The sequence below is a fragment of the Emys orbicularis genome, chromosome 1 (genome assembly GCF_028017835.1).
Source record: "Emys orbicularis isolate rEmyOrb1 chromosome 1, rEmyOrb1.hap1, whole genome shotgun sequence".
NCBI classification, from domain to species: Eukaryota; Metazoa; Chordata; order Testudines; family Emydidae; genus Emys; species Emys orbicularis.
In genome coordinates this window covers 71,457,395-71,482,556 of record NC_088683.1, presented here as the reverse complement: position 1 = coordinate 71,482,556, position 25,162 = coordinate 71,457,395, and the positions used below count along the sequence as shown (strand labels likewise).

Sequence of the window (25,162 nt, the reverse complement as noted above, 5' to 3'; positions counted from 1 at the left end):
GCGGCAGCGCTCCTCCTCTGAGCATTCGGCAGCGGGGGTCCTTCCGCTCCGTGTCTTCGTGGCACTTCGGTGGCGGGTCCCGGAGCGAGTGAAGGACCCGCCACCGAAATTCTGCTGAAGACCCGGAGCGGAAGGACCCCCCGCCGCCGAATTTCCCCCGAGGACGGCAAAATGCCGCCTCTCAAATCCTGCCGCCCTAGGTGACCGCCTAGGGTCGCCTAGTGGAAGCGCCGACCCTGAATATACATGCACATTTTAAGTGGTGCTAGACAATACAGTATCCATGAATTCTTCTGTTATTTGTTTACAGGGTTTGTATGTAATACAATAAGGCAGTGAAACAGTTTGAGAATTTACTCAACAGAGCCAAATAATTTTGTTTAACAGTCTATGACCAGACCTCACATTTGGCTTGAATTCTTATTCAGAAAGAGTGGAAAGAGAGGCAAATGCTTTTATCCTCTTCCTCTGGCTTTTGCCTCACAATATGCAGGTTGATTGGTTTGGACAGACCTCTCCATTTCCAGTTCAATATTTATTATTTTGATTAAACAATTTATTGGGTGAAGAAAAGCAAAAAGGAAAAGGAAAGAAACTACAAAGGTAAGTACAATATAAAACTATATTAATCACCTGATACAATACTATTTTACATTTTTTTTCATTGCTTTAGAGCTAGATTGAGGCTTTGATTACAGCTCTGAGCAAGGACTGGTATATAAGCAGTATGACTCCAGAAGCAGCTGTGGGAGGCCCTGCACCTCAGAGATATACCTTTGAGTGATCATTTCCTTCCTGCTTGCCCCTGACTCTGGCGAGGGGAGAGAGGAAGAATGCTGGCTTATACCAACAGTAATTACAACCCCTACCTTCCAGCTAAACTGCACTGGCTAAGGAGTAGTGAGATACAGGCCAAGGCTCTGTCCTCTCCCCCACCCACCTGCTCTGTGGAGAGATCAAACAGGCACCCAGTATCTGCTTACTCCTGCATACCCACACCCAAGGTCTTGGTCGCTCACGAGGGGGGTATAAGGTATTCATTGTTCTCTGGTGTGGGTATATAAGCCACAATCTGGCCCTTATACTGTAAGAAAAAGATCCAAATCAGAAAGCAAAGAGAAACAAGTAATAGAAAAAGAGAAACAAATCACAGAAAACAAGGGACAGATGACAGCCAAAATATGGCAACCCAGATCTAAGCTGCACTCAGCACAGTTCAGAAGGGGAGGTGCTAAAGAGGCGATAAGCTACTTTCTCACACAGACACATTCCTGTGACTATCCTGCTGCCACCAGGCTGGTCCCTGACACAAAGTTGAATAGTCTATCACCTAAAAAACATGTCCCAACACCTTGGGATTGTTGGGGGTATAGGGATACCTTAACCACGCCCACAACTCTCAGACACACCCCCAGTGCCAGGTGGCAGGAGAGAGTTACACAGAAGCCTTTGGGCCAGCCTTATACCCATGAGGTTTCCTCTACACATTGGAAATCCACTCCTAGTCAGTTTAGATGGTTTTAATCCTGATTTTCACCATGGGAGCTGTGCAAAGAAGACTCGAGACGGCCAAAAACCTTGCCCAACATGCCATACAATGAAATACCAAACAAAAGCAGAAAACTGACACTGATTTTTTTTTTTTTTGCAGAGCTTTACCTCTAACTCTCTTCTGAAATTAGTCTGTCCTCAACATCGTCCCATTATAACTTTTTAATATGCAGCTACTCCTTGCAGGACTGAAGGATTATAATAATGAAATATAATATATCTGTGTTACTAAAAACTAAACATAATCAATCATTGCTTGTAGTATGTAAGTTTTCGTTTCAGCTGGGCCTGTTCGGCAAAAGAATATTATTGTAATCATTCAAATATCCAAAAGAAACCAAAGATCAATCATATTAAAGGAACAAGCTGAAACAATTACCACACAAGCAGGTAAGATCTTGCAAAACAAGAAGTAAACCGTAATTCTAATGTTTTGTCAAATAATAGACTCAGTCTCTAAAGAAAATTGTAAGGCTTAAATGGTTTGGAAACTATGTTATCACCTTAATATTGAAGCAAGTGGCTTGAATATTAGAAGATGAAGAAAGCACAGTAAAAAGTGCTAAAAGATTTTGACAGATATTTGTAGTAACAGCATTATTGATTAAATTTACAGGCCATTTATTGTGTTAGTTTTTTAAAAAGCAGGTTACTAGTATTAAAGAAGGGATATACGGAAAGTGGTGGATGTGATATATCTTGACTTTAGCAAAGCTTTTGATATGGTCTCCCACAGTATTCTTTCCAGCAAGTTAAAAAAGTATGGATTGGATGAATGGACTATAAGGTGGATAGAAAGCTGGCTAGATTGTTGGGCTCAACGGATACTGATCAATGGCTCGATGTCTAGTTGGCAGCCGGTATAAAGCGGAGTGCCACAGGAGTCGGTCCTCAGGCCAGTTTTGTTCAGCATCTTTATTAATGATCTGGATGATGGATTAATTGCATCTTCAGCAAGTTCGCAGATGACACTAAGCTGGGGGGAGAGGTAGATATGCCGGAGGGTAGGGATAGGGTCCAGAGTGACCCAGACAAATTGGAGGATTGGGCCAAAAGAAATCTGATGAGGTTCAACAAGGACAAGTGCAGAGTCCTGCACTTAGGACAGAAGAATCCCATGCACTGCTACAGGCTGAGGACCGACTGGCTAAGTGGCAGTTCTGCAGAAAGGGACTTGGGGATTACAGTGGACAAGAAGCTGGATATGAGTCAGCAATGTGCCCTTGTTGCCAAGAAGGACAACGGCATATTGGGCTGTATTAGTAGGAGCATTGCCAGCAGATCGAGGGAAGTGATTATTCCCCTCTATTTGGCACGGGTGAGGCCACACCTAGAGTACTGCGTCCAGTTTTGGTCCCTCCACTACAGAAGGGATGTGGACAAATTGGAGAGAGTCCAGCAGAGGGCAACGAAAATGATTAGGGGGTTGGGGCACATTACTTACGAGAAGAGGCTGAGGGAACTGGGGTTATTTAGTCTGCAGAAGAGAAGAGTGAGGGGGGATTTGATAGCAGTCTTCAACTACCTGAAGGGGGATTCCAAAGAGGATGGAGCTAGGCTGTTCTCAGTGGTGGCAGATGACAGAACTAGAAGCAATGGTCTCAACTTGCAGTGGGGGAGGTCTAGGTTGGATATTAGGACACACTATTTCACTAGGAGGGTGGTGAAGCACTTGAATGGGTTACCTAGAGAGGTGGTAGAATCTCCATCCTTAGAGGTTTTTAAGGCCCGGATTGACAAAACTCTGTCTGGGATGATTTAGTTGGCGTTGGTCCTGATTTGAGAAGGGGATTGGACTAGATGACCTCCTGAGGTCTCTTCCAACCCTAATATTCTATGATTTTATAAGGGCTTTATCCCATCGCAATCCTAGCTTTCTCAGTATTGCTAAGGCATTGAGCCCCTTCAGTTAGGAAAAATTGAACTAATTCTATCATCCAGGAATGATAACACTTATAACTAATAAAAGATGGTGACTGATAGATACCTGGAGGTGGAAATAATATAAAAGGGGAAAAAGATCATGTGTATCTTTCTCTCAAAAGAGAGGTCGGATCTACAGTTGGGAACTGAAACAGAGATACAAGTTAAATTCTGCTCTTAGTTTTATTTGTCAAGTTGATTGACATAAATGAAGTTACTCCAGATTTACACAGATGTAACTGAGATTGCAATCTGATACACTGTCTACAAGCTGAGTAACTCCACTTTTTCCACTTGGTTTCCTAAGAACAGCTGGAAATCTACAATACAAGAGGAGTTAGAAAGGAGAATAACATACATTCAAGATGGTCATAAAATGATTTCAGAATCAGATTTCGGTACAGTAACATTAATCTGAATGCAGTCCATTTATTCGCCACCATAGTCCTGGATTCATGCTCACTCCCCCACCTCTGTCCATGTCTTTGATTCATACTCCTGCCCCCATCCCCACCCTGAGCCTTGGATTTGCTCCTGTTGCACAACTACCTGTAGAATGATTATGCAATTGTTACACCTGCTTAATCTCTGACTTTAAGTAGAAAAAGTCTCTAGAACTCTGGCTCTCAAGATTAATAAGTACCATTCTGCAGGGAGTCCAGGAATGATTAGTAAACTTCACATCTGGCCATCCAACACATTCTAATGAAATGCTGACTCTGGTGGCACACCACCTTCTTATTTTTGCCTCCTTGAGACCACTAGCATTAAAGTTGTGACCTCAGGTTATCTTGACACCACCTGACACTCAAAGTAAAAGGTCTGGACAAGGGGTCAGGCTCTGTACATGGCTTTGACTGAGTGTGACAGTTGAAAGTGACTGAGAATCAGTGATGGAGCATTGACAATGGTACTACACAAAAGCTTAAGATTTTTTAAAAGAGAGGAGGTCAAGATCAGTGAGTGCAGAAACTAGAGTATACAAGTGGGTCTGAGATATTTTTATATGTGAGATATTGTACAAAAAAAAATAAACCCTGGATGATGATGAATAAACCTGCAGAGAGGAGAGAACTGTTAGCATTAGCACCTGGGTCAGTCAAACTGCAGAGCTACCCCAACAGTGAGATAAAACCATGGTCAGACCAATTAGCAAAGAGAAAGACAGCACTGCAGAACCAGCTCAAAGAAAGTTGGAAAATAGCATTCAGATCATCTAAACGGATCAGCCACTTCACTTTTAGTATCAGTTTTATTTGAGGCTACCTGAATATTGTTTCCAGTGAGTCTTGTTGGAAAATACCAGCCTGAGCAATATCAAATCCATAGATTACATGTTAATATTCATGAACAAATGTTACCAGAAGGAACAAAAATGGTGTTATCCTTGACACACTGTAATTTGCTGCTACATTAAAACGCATTCAGTATTTAGTTACTGGCCTGTCACTAAGGCAAAAATAATTTTCCAAATAAACAACCCATGAAATATCATCCCACAAAAATGTCCTTAAAACTTAGTGCTAGCACGCCCCTGGGATACAAGCTATAGTAGAACCTCAGAGTTATGAACATCAGAGTTACGAACTGACCAGTCAACCACACACCTTATTTGGAACCGGAAGTACACAATCAGTCAGCAGCAGAGACATAAAAAAAAAAAGCGAATACAGTACTGTACTCTGTTAAACGTAAACTACTAAAAAAAATAAAGGGAAAGCAGCATTTTTTTCTGCATAGTAAAGTTTTAAAGCTGTATTAAGTCAATGTTCAGTTGTAAACTTTTGAAAAAACAACCATAATGTTTTGTTCAGAGTTACAAACATTTCAGAGTTATGAACAGCCTCCATTCCCGAGCTGTTCGTAACTCTGAAGTTCTACTGTATTATTGATACTATCACAGGTGTATTCTTTGTATAGGCAAATTCTTCTGTGGGATCCTGACCCTCTGTTAGCACTGTAGAAGAGGCATGATTAAGAATAGCATTACAGTGATGACTTAATGCAATAGCACCTGCTAAAAGAATGAAGAGCAGTGAGTCACACTTTGGGGGGAAAAGCTCATTTTAGAGTTTTTCATTTCTTTCCAAGTATGTTTCTAAAATTCGCTGAAAAAGGTGCTGAAACCTCCACCTTTTCATAGCAATGGTTGCCTGCTCTTCTGCCTTGTCACTCTTTTCTGACGCTGCCTGGTAACCCTTTGGGGGGTGGGGGCAACCAGTGATCATGGTGATCCACCCCTCTCTGAGCAGAAAAAGCTAGGAGAGGTGAGTTGGTGATGGTGTCAAAACGGTGACAAAAGCACCATGATGCTAGTGCTGAGCGGCAGATAAATGTGTTACTAATGTATCAGACTTTTGCGTAAAAGAGTTGTAATTGACAGGTGAACCTCAAAGTACAGAAGCTAGGATAAGCACCCAACAGGTTGATTGTTTATCTGAAACATATCCAAATCTTTTTAGTTTGGATATCTCAACAGATCAGTCTCATTTGCAAGATTACTTAGTTTCAACAAGATGAGAAATACCACAAGAATAATTTCTTTCAGGATATTGCTTTATTTCTAATGCCAGCCATGGTGAAAACCAGAAAGAGCAGTTTTTCACAATTTAAATTTTGTATTAACATTAACAGTGTTGCTCCAGGTGTATATTGGTGCAATTATCAGAATATGATCCTAAAATCGTAATACCCAATGACAAGAACATTTGTCCTAATAATTTAATGTATAAACCAGTTCTGCAGAAGGGTTAATACCACAATTTTGACTGGGATTGAGATGGTTAATGTATAATTTTTATGCTTTTTTAATGTAGTTTTCCTTAAGAAAATCCTGTTAGGGCCTGATACTTCCTTGGATTAAGCTTGAGCACTTCTATTCTTTCATTTGACACTTACTCTAAACCTTGCTTAATTAATATTAATTAACTAATGCTTATATATCACTTTGAACACGCTAATCATATAGAAGTGCTAAGGACTATTATATCTTCTCTCTATGCCTCTCATAATTGTACAGATATAAGTGAAGTCATCTGCTCAATCAGTGCCAAATAACAGTTTCTTTGGCCAACATTTTAAAAAATGATTAGTCATTCTGGTTGACTCAGCACTTTCTGAAAAACAGAAAGTTTCTCAGACCAGACACCCACAACCACTAGTCATTTTTAAAAATCTTGGCCCTAATTTTTTTAATAACTAATATTTTCAAGTATGATTTTAACTGTTCTACAAAATACTGTACCTCCTCTATTAGGATATCATCTCTTTAAACCAGGTTTCTCTCTCTTCCAACAGTGGCAGAACATTTTCAATAATACCCAAACAAGTTCAATTTTCCACTAGCTGTACAGAGGATACCACAAGATTGGGCTTTAACCTGTCAGTTTTATTTATTTAATTATGTAATTAATTTATTAATTGATTTAAAGTGCCCATCAATCAGTAACTTCTTTAGTTTACTTTCAGAATCAAAGAAGAACACACAAGTGTCGAACAGGATTTAAACAAGGTTTGAAAGGCATGCTCATATCTCAGCTGCATCACACAAGTGTTCATTTCAACTGCTGTCCTGCCTTCTCTTCAGGCCAGTTCCTCAGTAGGTGTAATAGTGATAGTCGATGAAGCCAATGGAGCTAAACCAATCTACACCAGCTGGGGATCCATCCCTTTATTTTTAAAGGAAATATTTATATTTGTTTCCTATATTACCGTGATATAATGCTTGTAATTATCAGCAATCAGAAAACATCCACTGTCATCATGTCATATCTGCAATTAAATCATTATATTGGAACAACAAGCTATAACTACTAATCATAAAGAGTGATACTGGAACATTACATGGAAATAAATCTTAATTCTCTCTTGAGCTAACACTACTGTATAAACCAGCATAATTATAGTATTTTTACTTTGCCCCTTTTCTTAGTTATCCACAAATACTTCCATATATTATGGAAATACTCAGATCTGCGATGCTAACATTTCTGGAGCTATGTGAATCAATGGGAGTTTTACTATTGATTTAAATGGGAATAGAATTAAGCAAATGGTGAGTGTTTCTGAAAGCTTCCCCCCCCCCCCCAGTGTCTCAAGTGCAATAGGCACTGGATGGAACATAAAAAGACAGGAGCCCTACACACCTTACCATCTAAGTTTAGGCATAACAAGAGATGGTAACAGAAAAGGGTAGGAAAGGGAGAAAAAGTGTTATAATTAATAAGATGGGATTCTCTGTTTTTCTATATATGCATCTTGTTAGCAAAGAAAAGGGACCGGACTTCAACCAGTGACTGGTGTATATCAGGAGTAATTCCATTCAAGTCAATATAGTTACACCATTGTGACTCCAAGGTGAGAGAAGAATCAGGCTCCTAAACTTTGCATCATACAGGATATATAATTTGTGAAGCCCTGGAATTGTGATAAATTAAATCTCATGTAAACAGGCATATTTAAACTGGACAGATTCAAACCTTGTTCCCAAGCAGGTGCCCAGTGTCATAATACTTTTACACGTGCCCTGCCTGACTGGTAATTCTGGTTAAAAAGACCAGAATGGCTATACGCAGAGGTTTCTATCTCTTACAAAAGTCTAACCTCCCCTACTAGCTAATAATATGTAAAGGAGGACCTATTCTGGAACATGACAAAGGCAACTGCAGTGTGGGGGCAAAACAATCTGCATAAGAAATCAACAGGGAACTATTAGAAGGATGGCAGAGTTATTGCTTATAACAGTCTGATGGTGGCTGTTATGCAGTAAGACACCTGCTAGCACATTAAGCTTTGCTTTAAGGAAAAAATGTATTTGATGTATTATTCGGTAGTGATGCTAAACAACTGAACTAAGGACAAGCCCCACAGAAATAAAGTATTGCTCGAAATTGAAGTGCAATATTTGACTGAATTTGTGCATTAATTTTAGCTTTTTTGTTTTAATACATTTTAAAAGGAACAAAAATATTGTTCAGTAAGTATTTTTAAAATCCACACAAAAAAAGGGAATGTCTTCCTGAGGTATTTGAATGGCGCTTGTTAATTGAGACAGTCTCAGCTGATCACAACTCTTCATTAATCAGTGTCAAGGATAACTACCAACGCAGACAATTGCTCCGCTGTTCCTTTTCTATAACATTCTTTCTACACAAACCCCAGGAAAGAAACAATGTAACAATACTGTTCAGTATAACAATCTCAGCAGAAATCACCCGAGATAATTCACCAAGAACATAATTTCTGTGTCACTACTGTATCTAGAAAATAACATCCTGGCAGATCTTTAAAATAAGAATGAATAGATGAGAAGATCATCAACTGTGAAGCTTCAACCATGTTTATCAGCTGTTTGTGATTTCCTGTCAATCTATCTAACATTTCTTCTCGGCGCTGAAGACTGTCATACACTAAAACTTCAAATACTGTTGCAAAATTTGGCCAAAGACTCAGAATAATATCTTTTCTTTACACTGGATATTTCTATTTGTGCACAACTAATTTTGTTCGTTTGTTTGCACTAAACCATTCTTTCCACCACTATCATAGAAAACAGGATTCTACAGCAAAAAAACAATATTGATATATTTCCTTTCTCAGGCTTTATGCCAATAGACTCATTGCTTTGATTTACATCAACAAATTCTCTCATAGTAATTTTTTGAAAACACATTTAGATGTGGAATTATAGTGGCTGCCATTAAAAAGTCAACATTTGTCAAAAGATACAATAGAGTTACAATTTATGTCTTTTATTATTGCTATGAGGAAAATGGTGGTATATCAGATTCTAATGTGTGGTAATAGTTGGTGAACTTTGACTATTTAAGATAAACAACTGAATCTTCAGGAAAATGGTATTTAACAAGAGCTCAAGCGAAGTCTTGTTTTGTTCGGTATGGATCCAGCTTCTTTTTGAATTTTCCTCATTGGTCTGCATGGAAATGAAATTGCTTATTCTGGTTTTAAGCATGTACTATCTAACAAGGACTTACAAGTAGCCCAATTCTGAAATCTTTGTGCTCGTAAAATCCCCATTAATTTCTTAGAAGCCAGTGGACATTCTGATTGTACAATGACTGTAGGATCAGGCATAAAATGTGTACTTTTCTGTACTGTGTAGATTCCATTGTGCTGGTTCATAGGAACAGGGATGAGATTGCTACTGAGCCCAGATCAGGAAAAAATATAATTTTATTTGGAAAGAAAACAAATATAACTTTACTGTATCTTAAAATAGCTAACAAGCCAGCTGATGTTAGCTGAGGATTCATATCTATAGATCTTTCTCTTAATAATTCCCATAATAAAATTGTAGGAGAAAATCATAATAAATGGGCTTCACATGCAACAAAATATGAGAATGGAAGTCACTGAATGCACATCAAAAGGATACATATGTACTATATGCCATATCACTGAGGCTAACATAATTGAGGAGGGAAGACTGGGACTAGTTGGGCAAGGAGACTGGAAGCGATGAGACTGAGGTAAGGAGCCAGGGAGGGAGTAGTGGGAGACTGAGATTGGAGGCCAAGGAAGGGAGGCAGACAGGGCCCGGGAACCTGTAATGGGGAAGGAAGAGAGAGATCAGAAGAGGAGCTGGGGTGGAGGGAACTGGGATTGGCTGGGCAAGGAGACTGGAACTCGGGTGAAAAGCTGAGACTGGCACTGGAGAGAAGACTGGGATGGGAAGAAACAGAACTGGGACAGGGACAGCTTGGAGAGGACAGGCGGGAAGGGGTCAAGCTTTGGGAGACTGGCAATGGCAAGAAGAGTCTGTGCCCACTAGAGCATGCTCTCCTGGGACCACACATTGAACAATGAGGATAAAACAAAATATTACGGGTGAACTGAATGACACAGGGGCCCTATGGAGAAAAAAGTAAGTGACACCATGTATTATGCAACAGTCTCTAATTATATGCAAAAGGGGACCAAGTTACGATTGCATAGGAAATCTTAATTTTGGCATTTCCTAACTTTTGAGTGCTTGACTTTGAGACCTTAGTAATGTTCTTTTAACAAATATTTTGTGTTTGTAATATGTAGATACATTCTGATCCAAAGCCCACTGGAGTCAATGGAAAGACTCTCATTGACTTCAATGGCCTCTGAATAGGCCAATAATATGCTACGCATTTTTATATTTTATAGGAAAAATATTAAATCAATAGTGTTTTATACAAGTCTTTCAAGACTGTATTTTTGCTCACTTACTTAACTCTTAAGAAAAAAATACGAGTCCCTTTAAAGAAAAACTTTAGAGGTGAATTCATTTAATTAGAATAATCTCAACATCAAGAGTGACAGATAGTGAGAATATTAGAATTGGAGAGAGGTCAGAGAAGGCAGTAGGTGCTGGCACTCTTGTTGACATTATTGTTCCCACATGATCTCGGACATGCAGTGGCAGTGGGTCAGCTCCAGAAGATGTTTTTTGTCTTGCTTTTAATGTTAACAGATGAAAGTGTAGAACACATGGATAAGGAAAGGTGAATCTACTCCTTCTAGACTCTTGAATGGAGGTTATAAACAAGTCAGATAATAGTGTATAGCGTAATGATTTATTTGAAATTTAGGAAGACTTCGACAGAGTTCCACATGCCAGACTGTTGCATAATTTAAGAGCCACAATAATTCAGCGTGGAACACAGGAATGCATAATTGTTTAAAGAGCTGTGAATAAATACTACAGATGAAAGGAGCTTGGTCCAAATGGCAACTTTTATGGTAGTGAAAAATAGCCTATATTCCACATTTCCCTAGACTGCTCTTCTAAAAGGTTGGCCTATCAGTTTCAATATAGTGACCACTCAGCACCAAGTCATTACATGTCTATCCAAGGGACCGTACAAAAGGTCTTCTCCCAGATATACCGTGTACAATTTAATGTACATAAGGTGATAATTTATCATAGAGCCTGAGGTTCCTACAGTAAACTAATCCAAACTGCTGATGATGCACTCAATCAGAGTGAGTGATGAACACAAATACAGCAGCAAGTGAAGTTCAAAAGGATACAGATTTGTATGATCAATGAGCTGCCAGATGACAAATGAAACGTAATGTTGAAATAATCAAACCAAGTATAAAATAAATATGAATGAACTAGCACACAAGAGCCTCATAAGGGAGCTTGAGATGCCAGTGGATGCCTCTTTGAACACAACACTAGACCTCCGAACTACTGTGTTTACTATCCACATTTAATATGAGAAGTCACTGATAACACAGAAAGGTGTTCTAGGCTTGTAGCAATAAACCTTTCCAATAAATGAAATTCAGTGATACAAAATCATATAAATAACACATCCATTCCAAGTACTCACATATGAAACAATATTTACAGATAAAATCCCACCCAAAATCTAAACCTATATTACAAGTTACTGTCCTCAGTGGTGACTGAATGCTGAAACTAACTCAACAAATCCAACTCCACAAGCTTATGCAGTTCAGAAACATTATCAGAGAGAGTGATGCTGACCAAGCCTCTCCACTGTCTGGTAGTCATAGTGGCGAACTAATAGCCTTTCAAGACCGAGAAAAGGTATCACCACTTATTAGTGAGGGTTGCTACCATTCAGTACCCATGCATAGCCTCAACTCACATCGATGCTAGAGCACAACAACCTTGCCGTCATGAAAGGACATTCAACATCAGGTCATTTGTGGGAAAGGAGCCAGTACATGCCTCATCTCACTGAAAAGTGACCCCTCTGAGTAATATAGGAGCGGCATTGCTTTATGGATAATTCTTATCTGATGAAAGCTGAAAAGTGGGGGTCTTTAAGAAGTGTGGGGGAAAATAACGGGATTCTCAGGACTTCCAAAGAGACAGAGAACTCCACTAGGGAAGAAAGTGGTTTTATTAAATGATGTTAGGTACTTAAATAACAGCTTTGTTTTTCTAGCACCCCCAAATTCACATATGTGGGCTTTACAGTTTTTAATCTGTTATTCATCACATCCAATATAAATATGTTTGTGGGGGTTTTGTATATGGGGTGTGTGACAAAGTTCCTCGTCTATCTTGGTGGGTCCTGCGCTTATTGGCAGATTTTCTTGCCTCAGAGATTCACCATGTGGGTTGGGGAACAGCCCAGAGACCTTCCCCTCTGGAAGAACCCACAGTCCAGGTCAATTAGGAGGTTTGGGGGGAACCCGGGCCCGCCCTCTACTCCGGGTTCCGGCCCAGGGCCCTGTGGACTGCATCTGTCTATAGTGCCTCCTGTAACAGCTGCATGACAGCTACAACTCCCTGGGCTACTTCCCCATGGCCTCCTCCAAACACCTTCCTTAGTCTCACCACAGGACCTTCCTCCTGGTGTCTGATAACGCTTGTGCTCCTCAGTCCTCCAGCAGCACACCCTCTCACTCTCCCTCTCCCTCTCACTCTCAGCTTCTTGCACCTCTTGCTCCCAGCTCCTCACACTCACTTCCTCTCCTATGGCTCCCTGGCTTCACTGGAGTGAGCCCTTTTATAGCATCAGAGGGGCCTTAATTAGAGTCAGGTGCTTAACTGCCTCACCTGACTCTTAGCAGGTTAATTGGAGTCAGGTGTTCTATTAGCCTGGAGCAGCCCCTGCCCTGGTCACTCAGGGAAGAGAAAACTACTTATCCAGTGGCCAGTATATCTCCCTTCTGCTACTCTCCTGTTCCCAACTGGTCTGGGTCTATCACAGGTGCTATAATATGAAAATATTGAGAAGTTGACAAAATTAAGTCTCTATTATAAAAATGTGTTTGAAAATCTCACAAAATTAAAAACAGTGCACATCTTTTGAAGCTTTACAGAATAATATACTTTCATTCTATTGTTTCTTGATTAAAATTTCATCATGGAGGTCCAACATTATAATTCAATGGCCTTTCACAAGCATATCTGAAGAAACAGGCCAGTTACTCGTGATAGGTTCAAACCAATGTATGCTGTGAAAATCAGTACTTCATACTGTAATTCCGCCTGCTCTCTATCCCCTCACAAATGGTTTGCTGGATACCAGGGTCATATAGCTCTCTATGCTATGGCAGTTGCTTTAGTGTGCATTCATTGTTCATATGTATCTAACAAAAAGCCCACTCTTTTGTCTTTATCATCTTTTTTTCTAATTCATTTTAGCAAAATCAATTGCTTTTTTGATAAGTAAAGGATTTTTGTTGAGGTATTATGAGAAAGAAAACACATACCTGGTGATGGTATGCAATTATGATAAGAAAAAATAAAGGAATAAGGAGAAAAGAAAGAAGCTAGCCTGGCCCTTCCCTCTCCGTACCCCCCAGTGCTTGTTACCATCATTCTTCTTTCATCTGTTCTTTACTTAAGGTATAATTCAGCTACCCATACAAACACTGAGAAATACCTTGATTTCAATGGCAATACATGCACAGTAAATGGCTAATCAATTTGATTTATGTTGCATGGACTGTTGTGATACTAAAGCTTTTTACATTCTTCATCATTACTACATTGTTCTCCATCATGTATGCCAAGGTAACATTTTTTTGACAATGCATCGCCAGAGTTTAAAACTTTTGTTCTGAAGATGTTTGAGTGAAGAAAACTTTCTGCATGGGCAGGCTTCGATGGGGAATATTTTCAATTACAAATTTTAAATGTCAAGAGTCTAGCACTTTAAATTTCTATATTAACAGGGAAAAATTTCTGGGTGAATTTCTGGCTCCTTTGGGACAATGGCAAAAGTTCCAATGACTTTAATAGGGTGAGGATTTCGCCCTTTATGTGCACAAGTTTGTGCCTGGAAACCCTTCCAGATGAAGGCCTATTGTCTGGGGTAGAAGATAAGGCCAGTGACCTGAAAAGAGCCTTCTGGCTACCGTGACCCAGTTATCTTCCAAAGCTTGATTGATCAAAGTCCTGCAAACTTTCTAGAAAAGCGACATTTCCTCAATGAGATTCTTTTCATTGTATATCACATTAAATACATATTTATATGACATAACCAGTGTATTTATTTAACTTTTATTTTATATTTTATCTTTCAATCCATTTTGGTTAGAGGTAGAATTACTGTGTTAAAATATGACCTGATCCCATATGTAGTTTATTTAAATTTCAAAATGAAAAGCTTACTAAGAACAGATAAGATTGATTGCTCTTTCCATCTTAGCATAATTGTATTTCAGGTGAACATCAATTTACTTTAAAGGACATTTCTAAGTAGCAGACTGCATCATACATAATTCATCAATCACAGTTGCCTGTAACATGATTTACTTAAACAGATTTCTTAACAGATTTCTTATTACTTAAACAGAAATAAAGGGAGTTGAATTTTTTTTATGTTTGGTTTGTTGAAATGGTTTACGAAATATAACGGGATTCTGAATTACTGCTGAAAAAGTTCATCCTTGGTTACTAGCACAGTGAATTTCTCTCTCTCTTTGAACAGAAGTGTTATTTCTTTAAACCTCTTTTAAAAGGCAGAGGGAGTTTTCAAAATATAATTAAGGCAAAGAGCACTCCATGTTCATCAAAGGTAAAAGTAAAACTCCAGGGTTTTGATGGGGCAGGGGGGAGTATTTATCTGTAAAATATGATTAGCTTCGCAGCCACATATTTTCTAGTGAGATTGACATAGTTCATTTTTATTTTATATTAAAATTTAAATGTAATTGAAGCAAAGTGGCTTTTGCCTCAGCAAGCTCTTTCAGTGATGGATAATCAAGTTCTTACATATCTGAAAATGATTTCCACTTGGTGATGTATACCAAATGAAAGTGAAACTGTGTGGCACTTGACACACTGAGAATTCTTTCATTTGCTGGAGTGATGGCTCTGATGTTATACAAACTAATGCTTCCTATCAAATACTTGCTTAAAAACAAACAAAAAATAGCCAAAGGTTACAGATAAACATAAAAAAGACAGAATGCTTTCTACTTACTTGTAAGCCCATCTGAAATACAGAGTGACCCATAAAATTAGCCAACATTCGAATTAAAGCTGCACCCTATGGGAGACAACAGAGAAAAGTAAGTTATTGGGCTGCTTTTTCCAAATCAGTGATATAAATTATGATGAAATATTCAATTTAATCTATTATTATCCTATTTAAAAAATATATTTCTTTAATGATGATGTTTAAATGTACAAGAAAAGTGTTACTAAGTACTTGATCAATAGAATCTTAAAAATTTCTCAACACACACACACACACACACACACACACACCTGCTGGTTGGAAGGAAGGAAGAAAGGAGAGGAAAGATCATGCAACTGCCAGACAGAGGAAATCGTGATTTGGAAGGGGATTGTTACTATTAATTACCCATATGCATATAGCAAACGAGGCTGAATGCTATAAAGCACATCATTTCCACAGCTGGAGCAGTATCTACTTACACATCTCAAGCACAGACATAGAAATGTACATTCTGCTGTCCGTTACACCGTTACAATCATGTGAAGTATCATAGACTCATAGATTTTAAGGCCAGAAGGGACCATTGTGATTATCTAGTCTGATCTCCTGCACATTGTAGGCCACAGAACCTCATTCACCCCCTCGTCTAGTAGCACTGTAACCTTTGGCTGAGTTACTGAAGTCCTCAAATCATGATTTAAAGACTTCAAAAGTTACAGGGAATCCATTATTTACTCTAGTTTAAGCCAGCAAGTGACCCAGGCCTCATGCTGCAAAGGAAGATGAAACCCCCCTAAGGTCTCTGCCAATCTGACCTGGAGGAAAATTCCTTCCTTATCCCAATTACGGCAACCAGTTGAACCCTGAGCATGTCAGCAAATCCCACCAGCCAGACACTTGGGAAAGAATTTTCTGTAGTAACTCAGAGCCCTCCCCATCACTGCCCATTGCGGATTTTTGCTATTAGTAGTTGCAGGCAATCTCATCATACCATCCCCTCCATAAACTTATAAAACTCAGGCTTGAAGCGAGTTAGGTTTTTTGCCCCACTGCTCCCATTGGGAGGCTGTTTCAGAACTTCACTACTCCAATGATTAGAAATCTTCATCTAATTTTAAGCCTAAACTTGTTGATGGCCAGTTTATATCCATTTGTTCTTGTGTCAACATTGGCACTTAACTTAAATAACTCCTCTCCCTCCCTGATATTTATCCTTCTGATGTATTTACAGAGAGCGATCATATCTCCCCTCAGCCTTCTTTTGGATAGGCTAAACAAGCCAAACTCCTTGAGTATCCTCTCGTAAGGTAGGTATTCCATTCCTCTGATCATCCTAGTAGCCCTTCTCTGCACCTGCTCCAATTTGAATTAATCTTTCTTAAACATAGGAGAGCATAATTGCGCACAGTATTCCAGAAAAATCCAAACAAACTCCACAAGGATTTCCAACCTCCTTTTTGCAGACCTAGAAGACTAGACCACAATTGCTGCATATTCTTCCTCTTCACTGATGCCTTGTTTCCAGCAGAAATACCTTTGCAGTTATCTGATGGATTTGGCTATAGTATCACATTTTGCTGTTCAATTTCAGGAGAACCTTCAGCCTTCCAACGCTGCAACTCAAAATACTGTATATAGTGCTGATCACTGTACCACAGGGAGAATACTCTTGACTTGGAGAGAGTGCACTAGAAGATAGCTCAAAAATGATATTAGATTTCAACAAATAAGTTACAAAGGAAGGCTCAGGAAGTTGAATTAGTTCTCACTGAAAAAGAGAAAAAAATCATAGATGCATAGATGTGCAGAGTTGTGCATCTAGTCTGACCTCCTGCTTAATACAGTCCATAGAACTCGCACCCAGTAATTTCAGCATCAAGGCCACAGCTTCCACAGCTTTTAGAAAGCCTTGATTTAAAGACTTTCAAGAATCCACCACAACCAGGGTGAGTAAAAATCAATGATTTCAAAAATACAGATGGTGAGAATTAAAAAGAATGAGTTGATTAAGTAACTAAAGGGAGAAAAAGTAGAAATGAATATAAGAGATACCTGGAATTGTTTCTAAGAAGAAGTGGATGGTTGATGAATTAAAAACCAACAGTTGTACTAGGTTATATTTCTTATTAATTATTATAATTATTTGTTTTATTGTAGTGCCCAATCTCAGTTAGGAGCCCACTATGTATGGAACTATACAAACACATAGTAAGAGACAGTTCCGGCCCTGAAGAGTTTACACTCTAAACAGACAAGACAAGAGGGTGGGAGGAAGGAAGCATTATTATCCCCATTTTACAGATGCCAACTGATCCACCAAAAGAGTAAGTAACTCAGACAAGGTCACACAGAGAATCAGTAGGACAGCCAGGAATGGATCCCAGATCTTCATCCAGCCCCTTAATGACAAGGCCATTCTTCCTCTTGTTACATGTCCTTCCCCTACTCTGTATAATAAGATTCCGGGATTGTCACACTCTGTGTGTGTCATGCTGAAGCCTATTGCATCTGTAGAGTCAGTGAGAAGCAATGGAAACAGCTACAGGCATGGCTGAGAGCTTTTTTTGTTCAGAATATCACCAGGTTCCACCATCACTGGGATTTCCTGTCTGTTACCATCCAATTTTTAAGTTCTCAGCAATTTTGGTTCTATGAATTACACCCGGGGGGTGTTCAGCTACAAGAAGTGATGTATCTATGCCACACCAAGAGTCCTAGACCATTGTGATCCCACAGGTAACAGCCAATCTCCACTCTGATTCTAAAGCTAATGGTGGGGAAAGGAAGGATATGAGGGGGAGGGAGAAGGGGGTACACAGAGAACCCCCAGAGCAGGGGGGGAAATGGGAGACCCTGTTCTGGTGGGAAAGGAGGAATGAGAGGCATGGCAGCAAAGCGGGGGCACCAAGGCCCCTGACATGGAGGGAAGAATGAGGAATAATGCTATGAGGGGAGAGGGATATGGAGGATACACAGAGCCCCTGGCATGATGGGGAAGTGAGAATGGAGCCATGGAGGGAAGGAGGAAATGAGGGGACACACTGAACCCCTGGCATGGGGAGGAGAATGGGAACCAATGGTATAGGGGGAGAGGGACATGGGGACATGGCATGTAGCAGAAGGGGGATTGGGGACACACATAGAACCCCTGGCATGGGGAAGAGGGGTTGCAAAGAGTCTCTGAATTAGAGGGGGATGGGAGAGTGGCACACAGGAAGCTTTTGGGGTGGGGGAATGGAGGGATGAAAGGAGCCCCTGGTATGTGCAATGAATTATGCCCACAGGAGCAAAAAAAATGTGCAGACCTTCTAGTTATCTCAACAGCATAGTGTCACTGAGTGTATAATGTTCTCTTCCCCTCATTCCAGCAAGCAATGAACTGGACAGTGGATCTACACAGATTTGTACCTTCTGCGAACTCCTGTAATCCAGACCTAGACCTCCCTGCAAGTCCATAAATCAGAGACACAGATGATTGAATCCGTGCTACTGGACAGGACTCTCTTTGGAACCTGCCAGCATTACCCTTTGAATGACCTGACAGACTCACAGGCACTGTGCTCCACCATATCACTCCCAGAGCTGAGCGTGCCACTTCTGCAGCTCTGCCAACCTTTGCCCATTTGAGGAATGACATATGGAGTCTAGAGAAGTGAACTCAACTCTCTTTGCAGGGCAAAATGGCCATTTATTGATGATTTAAGTGCTTTACTCCAGGCAGTGGATGACTTGGTTCCTTGTCAAGCTGTAAAACGAATCGGTTTAACAGGTCTAGTGGGGGGGAAATCCTTTCTATTCATAAAATGTATCTATTCTCTTGACAGTAAATAACTTGACTCAAGTTAAATCAGGAAAGAAAACACTTATCCTGTTTGAATGAATGCTTCTTCACTCAGTGTGCTTGGTAGGCACTTTCCAAATACAAGCAAAGACATACTACCTTGCCCCTGAGAGATTAAACTCTAAATAAGACAAAACTGACAGACAGATGGATGGATGGAGGGTAAAAGGAAGAACAATCTTTAAGTAAGATGACCAGGTGCTATATATGTTGCTATTGCTTCTACATGGACAGTCAAACCAAATGTGTTAGCCTAAGTATCTTAACCATTCAATAGCTGAAGAAAGGGCATTATGCAAGTCCATGAGGGAACCAACAAGCCCTTGCTGATAGATTCAGCCTGAAAGTACATGGTCTACATCTTCTAAATGGCCACAGTGGCAAAGGGAAAAGTCACAAAGACACCACTTACAGTCATTAGTGGCACATCTAATCACCCCACCTCTCAAGTGATTGAGCTTTACCCAAAGATGGCATGGAAGGTCGAAACCAGGGGACTGGACTGTTGGACCTGTCACAAGATAGTCATTGGCTATATTTGAAGCTTTGTTCTTGTCACCGAGTATGCCACTTGAACATAACAAAAAAATCTCTTAGGGGAATTGTCCAAATAGGTACTTTGAGCTAAAATGCACCAGGTGGATTAAACACATCTTTCAAAAAGGATAGAGGTGGCACATTTTGCAACTTCAGGAGCAAATTCTGTAAGGCAACTTGCTGCTTGATGCCAGGAGAGACGATATTGGACAGGACCAATAGCCAGCCCAGATTGATCACCCTCGTGGTACCTGTTATTATAAACATGATTTCATTCAGTTGAGTGTCTACTAGTCCTCTCTGAAAACAGCTGAGCCACACCAAGGAGCAATACTCTGTGACAGAATAGTACAAGGCAAGACCAGAATTTCTTAGTATCTGCACACTGGCTCCCCAGGTAGATTCAGCAAGTTTCTTGATCATGTTGTTTCTTGTCTTTATTTTAAGGGAAGTCTTGGTAAGTGAAGGTACGGTCCAGCATGACACCTAGATACACAGACTTGGATCATGATCCAGTCTGTGTCTATTCAGGAAGGTAAGCTGTTGGTTGGCCTTTGTGAGCTATAGATGGAAGCAGCTGGAAACTGTTTTTTGGTAGTAGGTTTAAGTGTCCATCTTGGCCAACTCTTTCATGTCATTGCCAGGTAGTGATGGGCCACATCCTGATAATACAAGTTTTAATGGCACAATGGCTTTATATAAGAGGCCAGATTCTCAGCTAGAGTAAATCACCAGAACTCCATCAACTCCACGGCGGTCAGAGCTATGCCAGCTTATACCAGCTCAGGCTTTGGGCATATATGTTACCGGACAAAAACAAATTTATTTTTTTTTGAGATGGAGTTAAGGTTTAGAACAGGTATCATTAATTTAAGAGTAAAAAAAAATACATGAATGTTGTATTTATTTCAAAACTAAGTATTATAAATCCAGAAAATTCAGGGTTAAGGTTACACGTAACAGAAATCAAAACATATTAAAGTAAGAAATGCATAGTTAAGACACTCAAGCAACCTTATTCTACCTTGTACTGACATCATGAAATAATCCCATGGTCTTTTAAGTGTTTGTGGTTCCAGATTATATTAAACTGATTTTTAAAATCACAATAGAGATTCATGATAACTTGTCTCTACCTAGCATCACTGCAGGACAGAGTTAAGGTTGTTAATTTAATTCCTTTAACTTCTTAAATAACCTAGATTTTAATTAATTTTAATTCATAAACGAATTAATAGATTTACTTGCAAATTTACTTGCAAATCAAAGAGTAAGCACTGGAATTTTGTGGATAACATGCTGTTCATATGTTTTCATACAAAACAAAGCACAGAACAGAACTACTTTAGGTACAAAATGGAACTCAATTCACAACTAGCACCTCTATAATACACACTCTCACCATATTGTTTACACACACACACACACACGTTATGTCTATATAGGGACTGATTCTCCATTACAACAGTTTTCTGCCAGTAAATAACTCCATGGATTTTTCTAGAGTTACAATGTGACACTGCTGTAACACACTGGAGGATCAAAGCCATTGTTAGGGTTTGTGTGTGTTTATGTGTATACATATCAGTATCATATCACACATAATCATGTTACCTTACCAACTATTCTGTTATATCTTCTTGTGTGAATCACAAGAAAGATGGGTTTTCAGGAGAGCTCTGACTGAGAGGGTAGTGGGCTTGCCAGCCAGCTGAAGAATGCCGTAACCTGCATAGCAGGTAGTAGGGAGAAAGGCTTAGAGAAATAACTTGGAGAAGTGGACAAATGAAATGTGGAGCATGGCTTCCCTGGTACAGGGAAGAGGACAGTATGATGAGTGATACAGGTGCATATGGAGAAAGAATTTTGCAGAACCTGGAAGGTAAGAGCAACATGCCACATATAAAGAAATTCAGTTCCACTGTAATCTCATTCAGTATTACAAATTTATGAACCAAAAAAATAGTTCAGCAGTAAAAGTGTCCAGGATAGCAAAATGCTCCAACATACAATAGATACCACAAACTGTTGCTATATCTGACTCTTCCATAGCATTCAAAACATTTTCCAAAATGCGGTGCAATTGGGAAAGAGAGCACAAAGGACTGGCCAGGAGGCATGAAAAGTTCCCTGAGTTTTTCTCCAGGGACTTTGTAAGTTTTGTTGGATTTAGCATGTGGGCTCCCTCACCCAACTGGAGAAGACAACAACTAGAATATGCTGCAGGCTATGCTAACTGCAGTTGACGTTGCAAAGACTCAAGGGGAATTTGAAGGAGACTCTGGGACTCTCACTTACTTCCCAAATTTAAGGAGCTGGCATGCCCTACCCAGGGTTCGGACACCATTCTTTAGAGACTGACAAAAGTAAATCTCCTTGGAGAAGAGCCATAGAGGAGTATATGTATGTACTCATGCATAATTATATTTTGCAATTGAACTTGAGGTAGTAACAAGTAGTTAAACTTGGGAAGAACCCCCCTGAAACGTTACTGACAATTATCAGAGGGGTAGCCGTGTTAGTCTGAATCTGTAAAAAGCAACAGAGGGTCCTGTGGCATCCTTAAGACTAACAGAAGTATTGGAGCATAAGCTTTCGTGGGTGAATGCCCACTTCATCAGACGCAATATTCACAATTGTTTTGTGGGTTCTAAATTAACTGTTTTGCATGAATACACACACAAACACATTTGTGTGTATATGCATAACCCCCCCCCCCCCAATTTATATATGTATAAAGGAGAGACATATTGTACAGTTTCCTAAAGTTTGAGTGTGAGGGGTGGAATTGAGTAGGGCTTGGGAAGAAAGATATATAAATTAAGATGATTTTCAGGTGGCTCAGGTTTCAAATGTTTGGGGAACACAGCAATACTCACTGTGTAGCAGTAGGTGTGTTACATGGTACACTAACAATCATGAAATACAGTAAGCACAAAATGAAAATATTACATAAATCAAATTCTAAATAAACAAACCAATCCTCTGCACAGCCTCCATATGTATAACAACAAACATAAAGAAGAAATTATTACACTGCACAATGGTGTCGCTAATCATTAATTTCAGATTCTTTAATATGTGAGGTTCAATGAAGAAAAGAAGCCTGTGAACTTCAGTGAAGAGAGAGTATCTAGAGAAAGATATGGAAAGTTTCTCACATATCTCTTTCATTACAGTTCTGTCTGTCTTTGTTCTCTCCTTTGTCCACCACTCATTTTTCTCCTTCTTCTCTCATTTTACAAAAAATATTGAAATAAGATTTATTTAATATTGTACTGTTGTACAATACTAAGTCAGTACAAAATCAAACTTTATTAATATAGACTATTTTAAGTACATTTTTCAAGTGCAATGGGAACCCCCCCCCCTAATTTTATTCCTTTTTAAATCACCACCCTTGAAATTCAACATCGGGGCCACTCTCCTTCCAACCAAAGTTCCTTTACACTCTATCACACTGACACTTATTCATCATTTCTATCACGGTAATAACCAAAGGCCTCAATCCAGATAAGGACCCTATACGTACAAACACATAGGAAGACACAGTTCTTTGTAAAAAAAGCTCCTGATCTAATGCAAGAAGCAATGAGGGTGGGGAGAAAGGAATCAAAATATATATTTAATATACATTATGTATATTTATATGACTATTAAAAAAATAAAATCATTGCACATTAAATACACCCCAGCACCTCTTTTCTCAAATCACCCTTAATGAACTAGCTAATTACCTGTATGTTTCATTGAAGAAAGTCGAGCAGGGATTTGGAGGAGGAGACGGTGGTGGTCTTAGCTATTACTTTGAGGAGGGTGATCCATGCATAAAGGTGCAACTTGGAAGAAGGAGGAGGAGAATGGCTGGAGGAGAAGCAGACAAGAGGGTAGACAAGGCTAGTGCCATTGATGAAGTGGAGCACCATAGTAAGAGACAAAAGCAGACAGGAAAGGAAGGAAACCTGTAAAGGGCCTTGGAGGTAAGGAAAAGAAGTTTGAACTTGATGTGGTGGGAAAAGAGAGCAAAGTGGAGGGATTGAAAGACAGGAGTGATATAGTCAGAACTAAGGAACGGACCAGGAGGATGATCTTAGTTGCAGCTTTTTGAACCAACTGGAGTGTGGGAAGGAAGCCAGAGTGGTGACTATGTGAGCCTGAGGGAGGCCACACAACAAGAGGAACTGTGGTAATCAAAATAGGAGATGATAAAGGTTTGGACTACGTTTTAGCTGAAAAAGGTCAAATCTTAGAAACATTATGCAGGACGAAGGAGCAAGATGTAGGCACAACCTGAATGTACTGGTTGAGGGAGAGAAAATAGCCAATGACCCACCGGTTACAGGTCTGACTCACAGTTTGGATGGTGGTTGCTGCCAAATTATCAAAGATGTCACTGTTGAACAACACAAATATGTGTGATTTTCTTTCCCAGGGCTCTGTTTCTAATGTAGGTCTGTACTGTAACTGGTTAATAAGAATGCATATTGAATCAGCATATGCTATGTATAATATACATAGTCACATTGAAGCCGCTTCTGAGTTTTCACTCAGGCAAAGCTTTCATTTAAGTTAGTGGTCTCTTATTCTGATGAAGGGAAACTGACTGCTGACATGACCAAACCTGTGGATGGACAGGCGGGCACAGAAAGGAGATATTAGATTTGTTCAACGAAGCAGCTTAAAAAAGAGTAGAGCTGACACAAATGAGTTACCTCCTCCCTCGATTGCGCTTCTGGAGGTCCTGACCTCCATGTATGCCATCACCCTCCGGAGATCATGCAGGCCTCTGTAGCCCTGGTGCTGCAGGGATACTTAAAGAACAGCTTGCAGTAGGAAGCTGGGGATAGAGTACTTACAATTGCCTGCCAACCAAATATCTAGCAAGCAGGAGAAGTGGTAAGTGTCTGTGCTGTAACTTGCTTGGCCTCTAAATGCCCTGGATGAGGGATACCATCTTGGAGCTGTTGACCTGGACTGCAGGCTAGTGGTCTGTCAGTGTTTCCCTGGCCACTGGCTGGAAAGAACCCTTCCCGCCACTGGGATGTCAAGGGAGGCACCATCAGCATGATATCACATCCCATAGCCCCCAAAGTCATAAACTGGGGGAGCAAGGAAGTATAGTCATGAACTCTGCTTCCAGGGGAAGGGGCAGGGATTGCTCACCAAAAATCAGTGCTACGCCCTCAACAAAGTGGAGCCTTACCACTCAGGTTTCAGCTAATATTATGCCTCTGCAGAGCCTAGCATGGGTTGTGAGTCTCTGACCAGACAGTGCTTGTTCAACACCAGAGTCGGGACTAGACACAGAGGGAGCTTTGTCTGAGTAAAAATTAAATAAAAATCAGTAAGAAACTGGGCCCCTACCTTTTAAGAAATGGTTGAAATAACACTTTCCCATACAAACTGTTCTATATGAAAATTG

At 39.9% G+C, this 25,162-nt stretch overlaps 1 protein-coding gene across 1 annotated transcript in view; it reads right to left on the bottom strand.

Moving 5' to 3' along the window:
• Window positions 1-25,162, bottom strand: part of TRHDE (thyrotropin releasing hormone degrading enzyme) — a 305,481-nt gene that overhangs the window by 102,302 nt on the left and 178,017 nt on the right. The window contains exon 7 of the mRNA XM_065423079.1: window positions 15,384-15,449. Within this exon, the coding sequence (XP_065279151.1) occupies window positions 15,384-15,449 (66 nt within the window). The remainder of the gene's footprint in view (window positions 1-15,383; window positions 15,450-25,162) is intronic.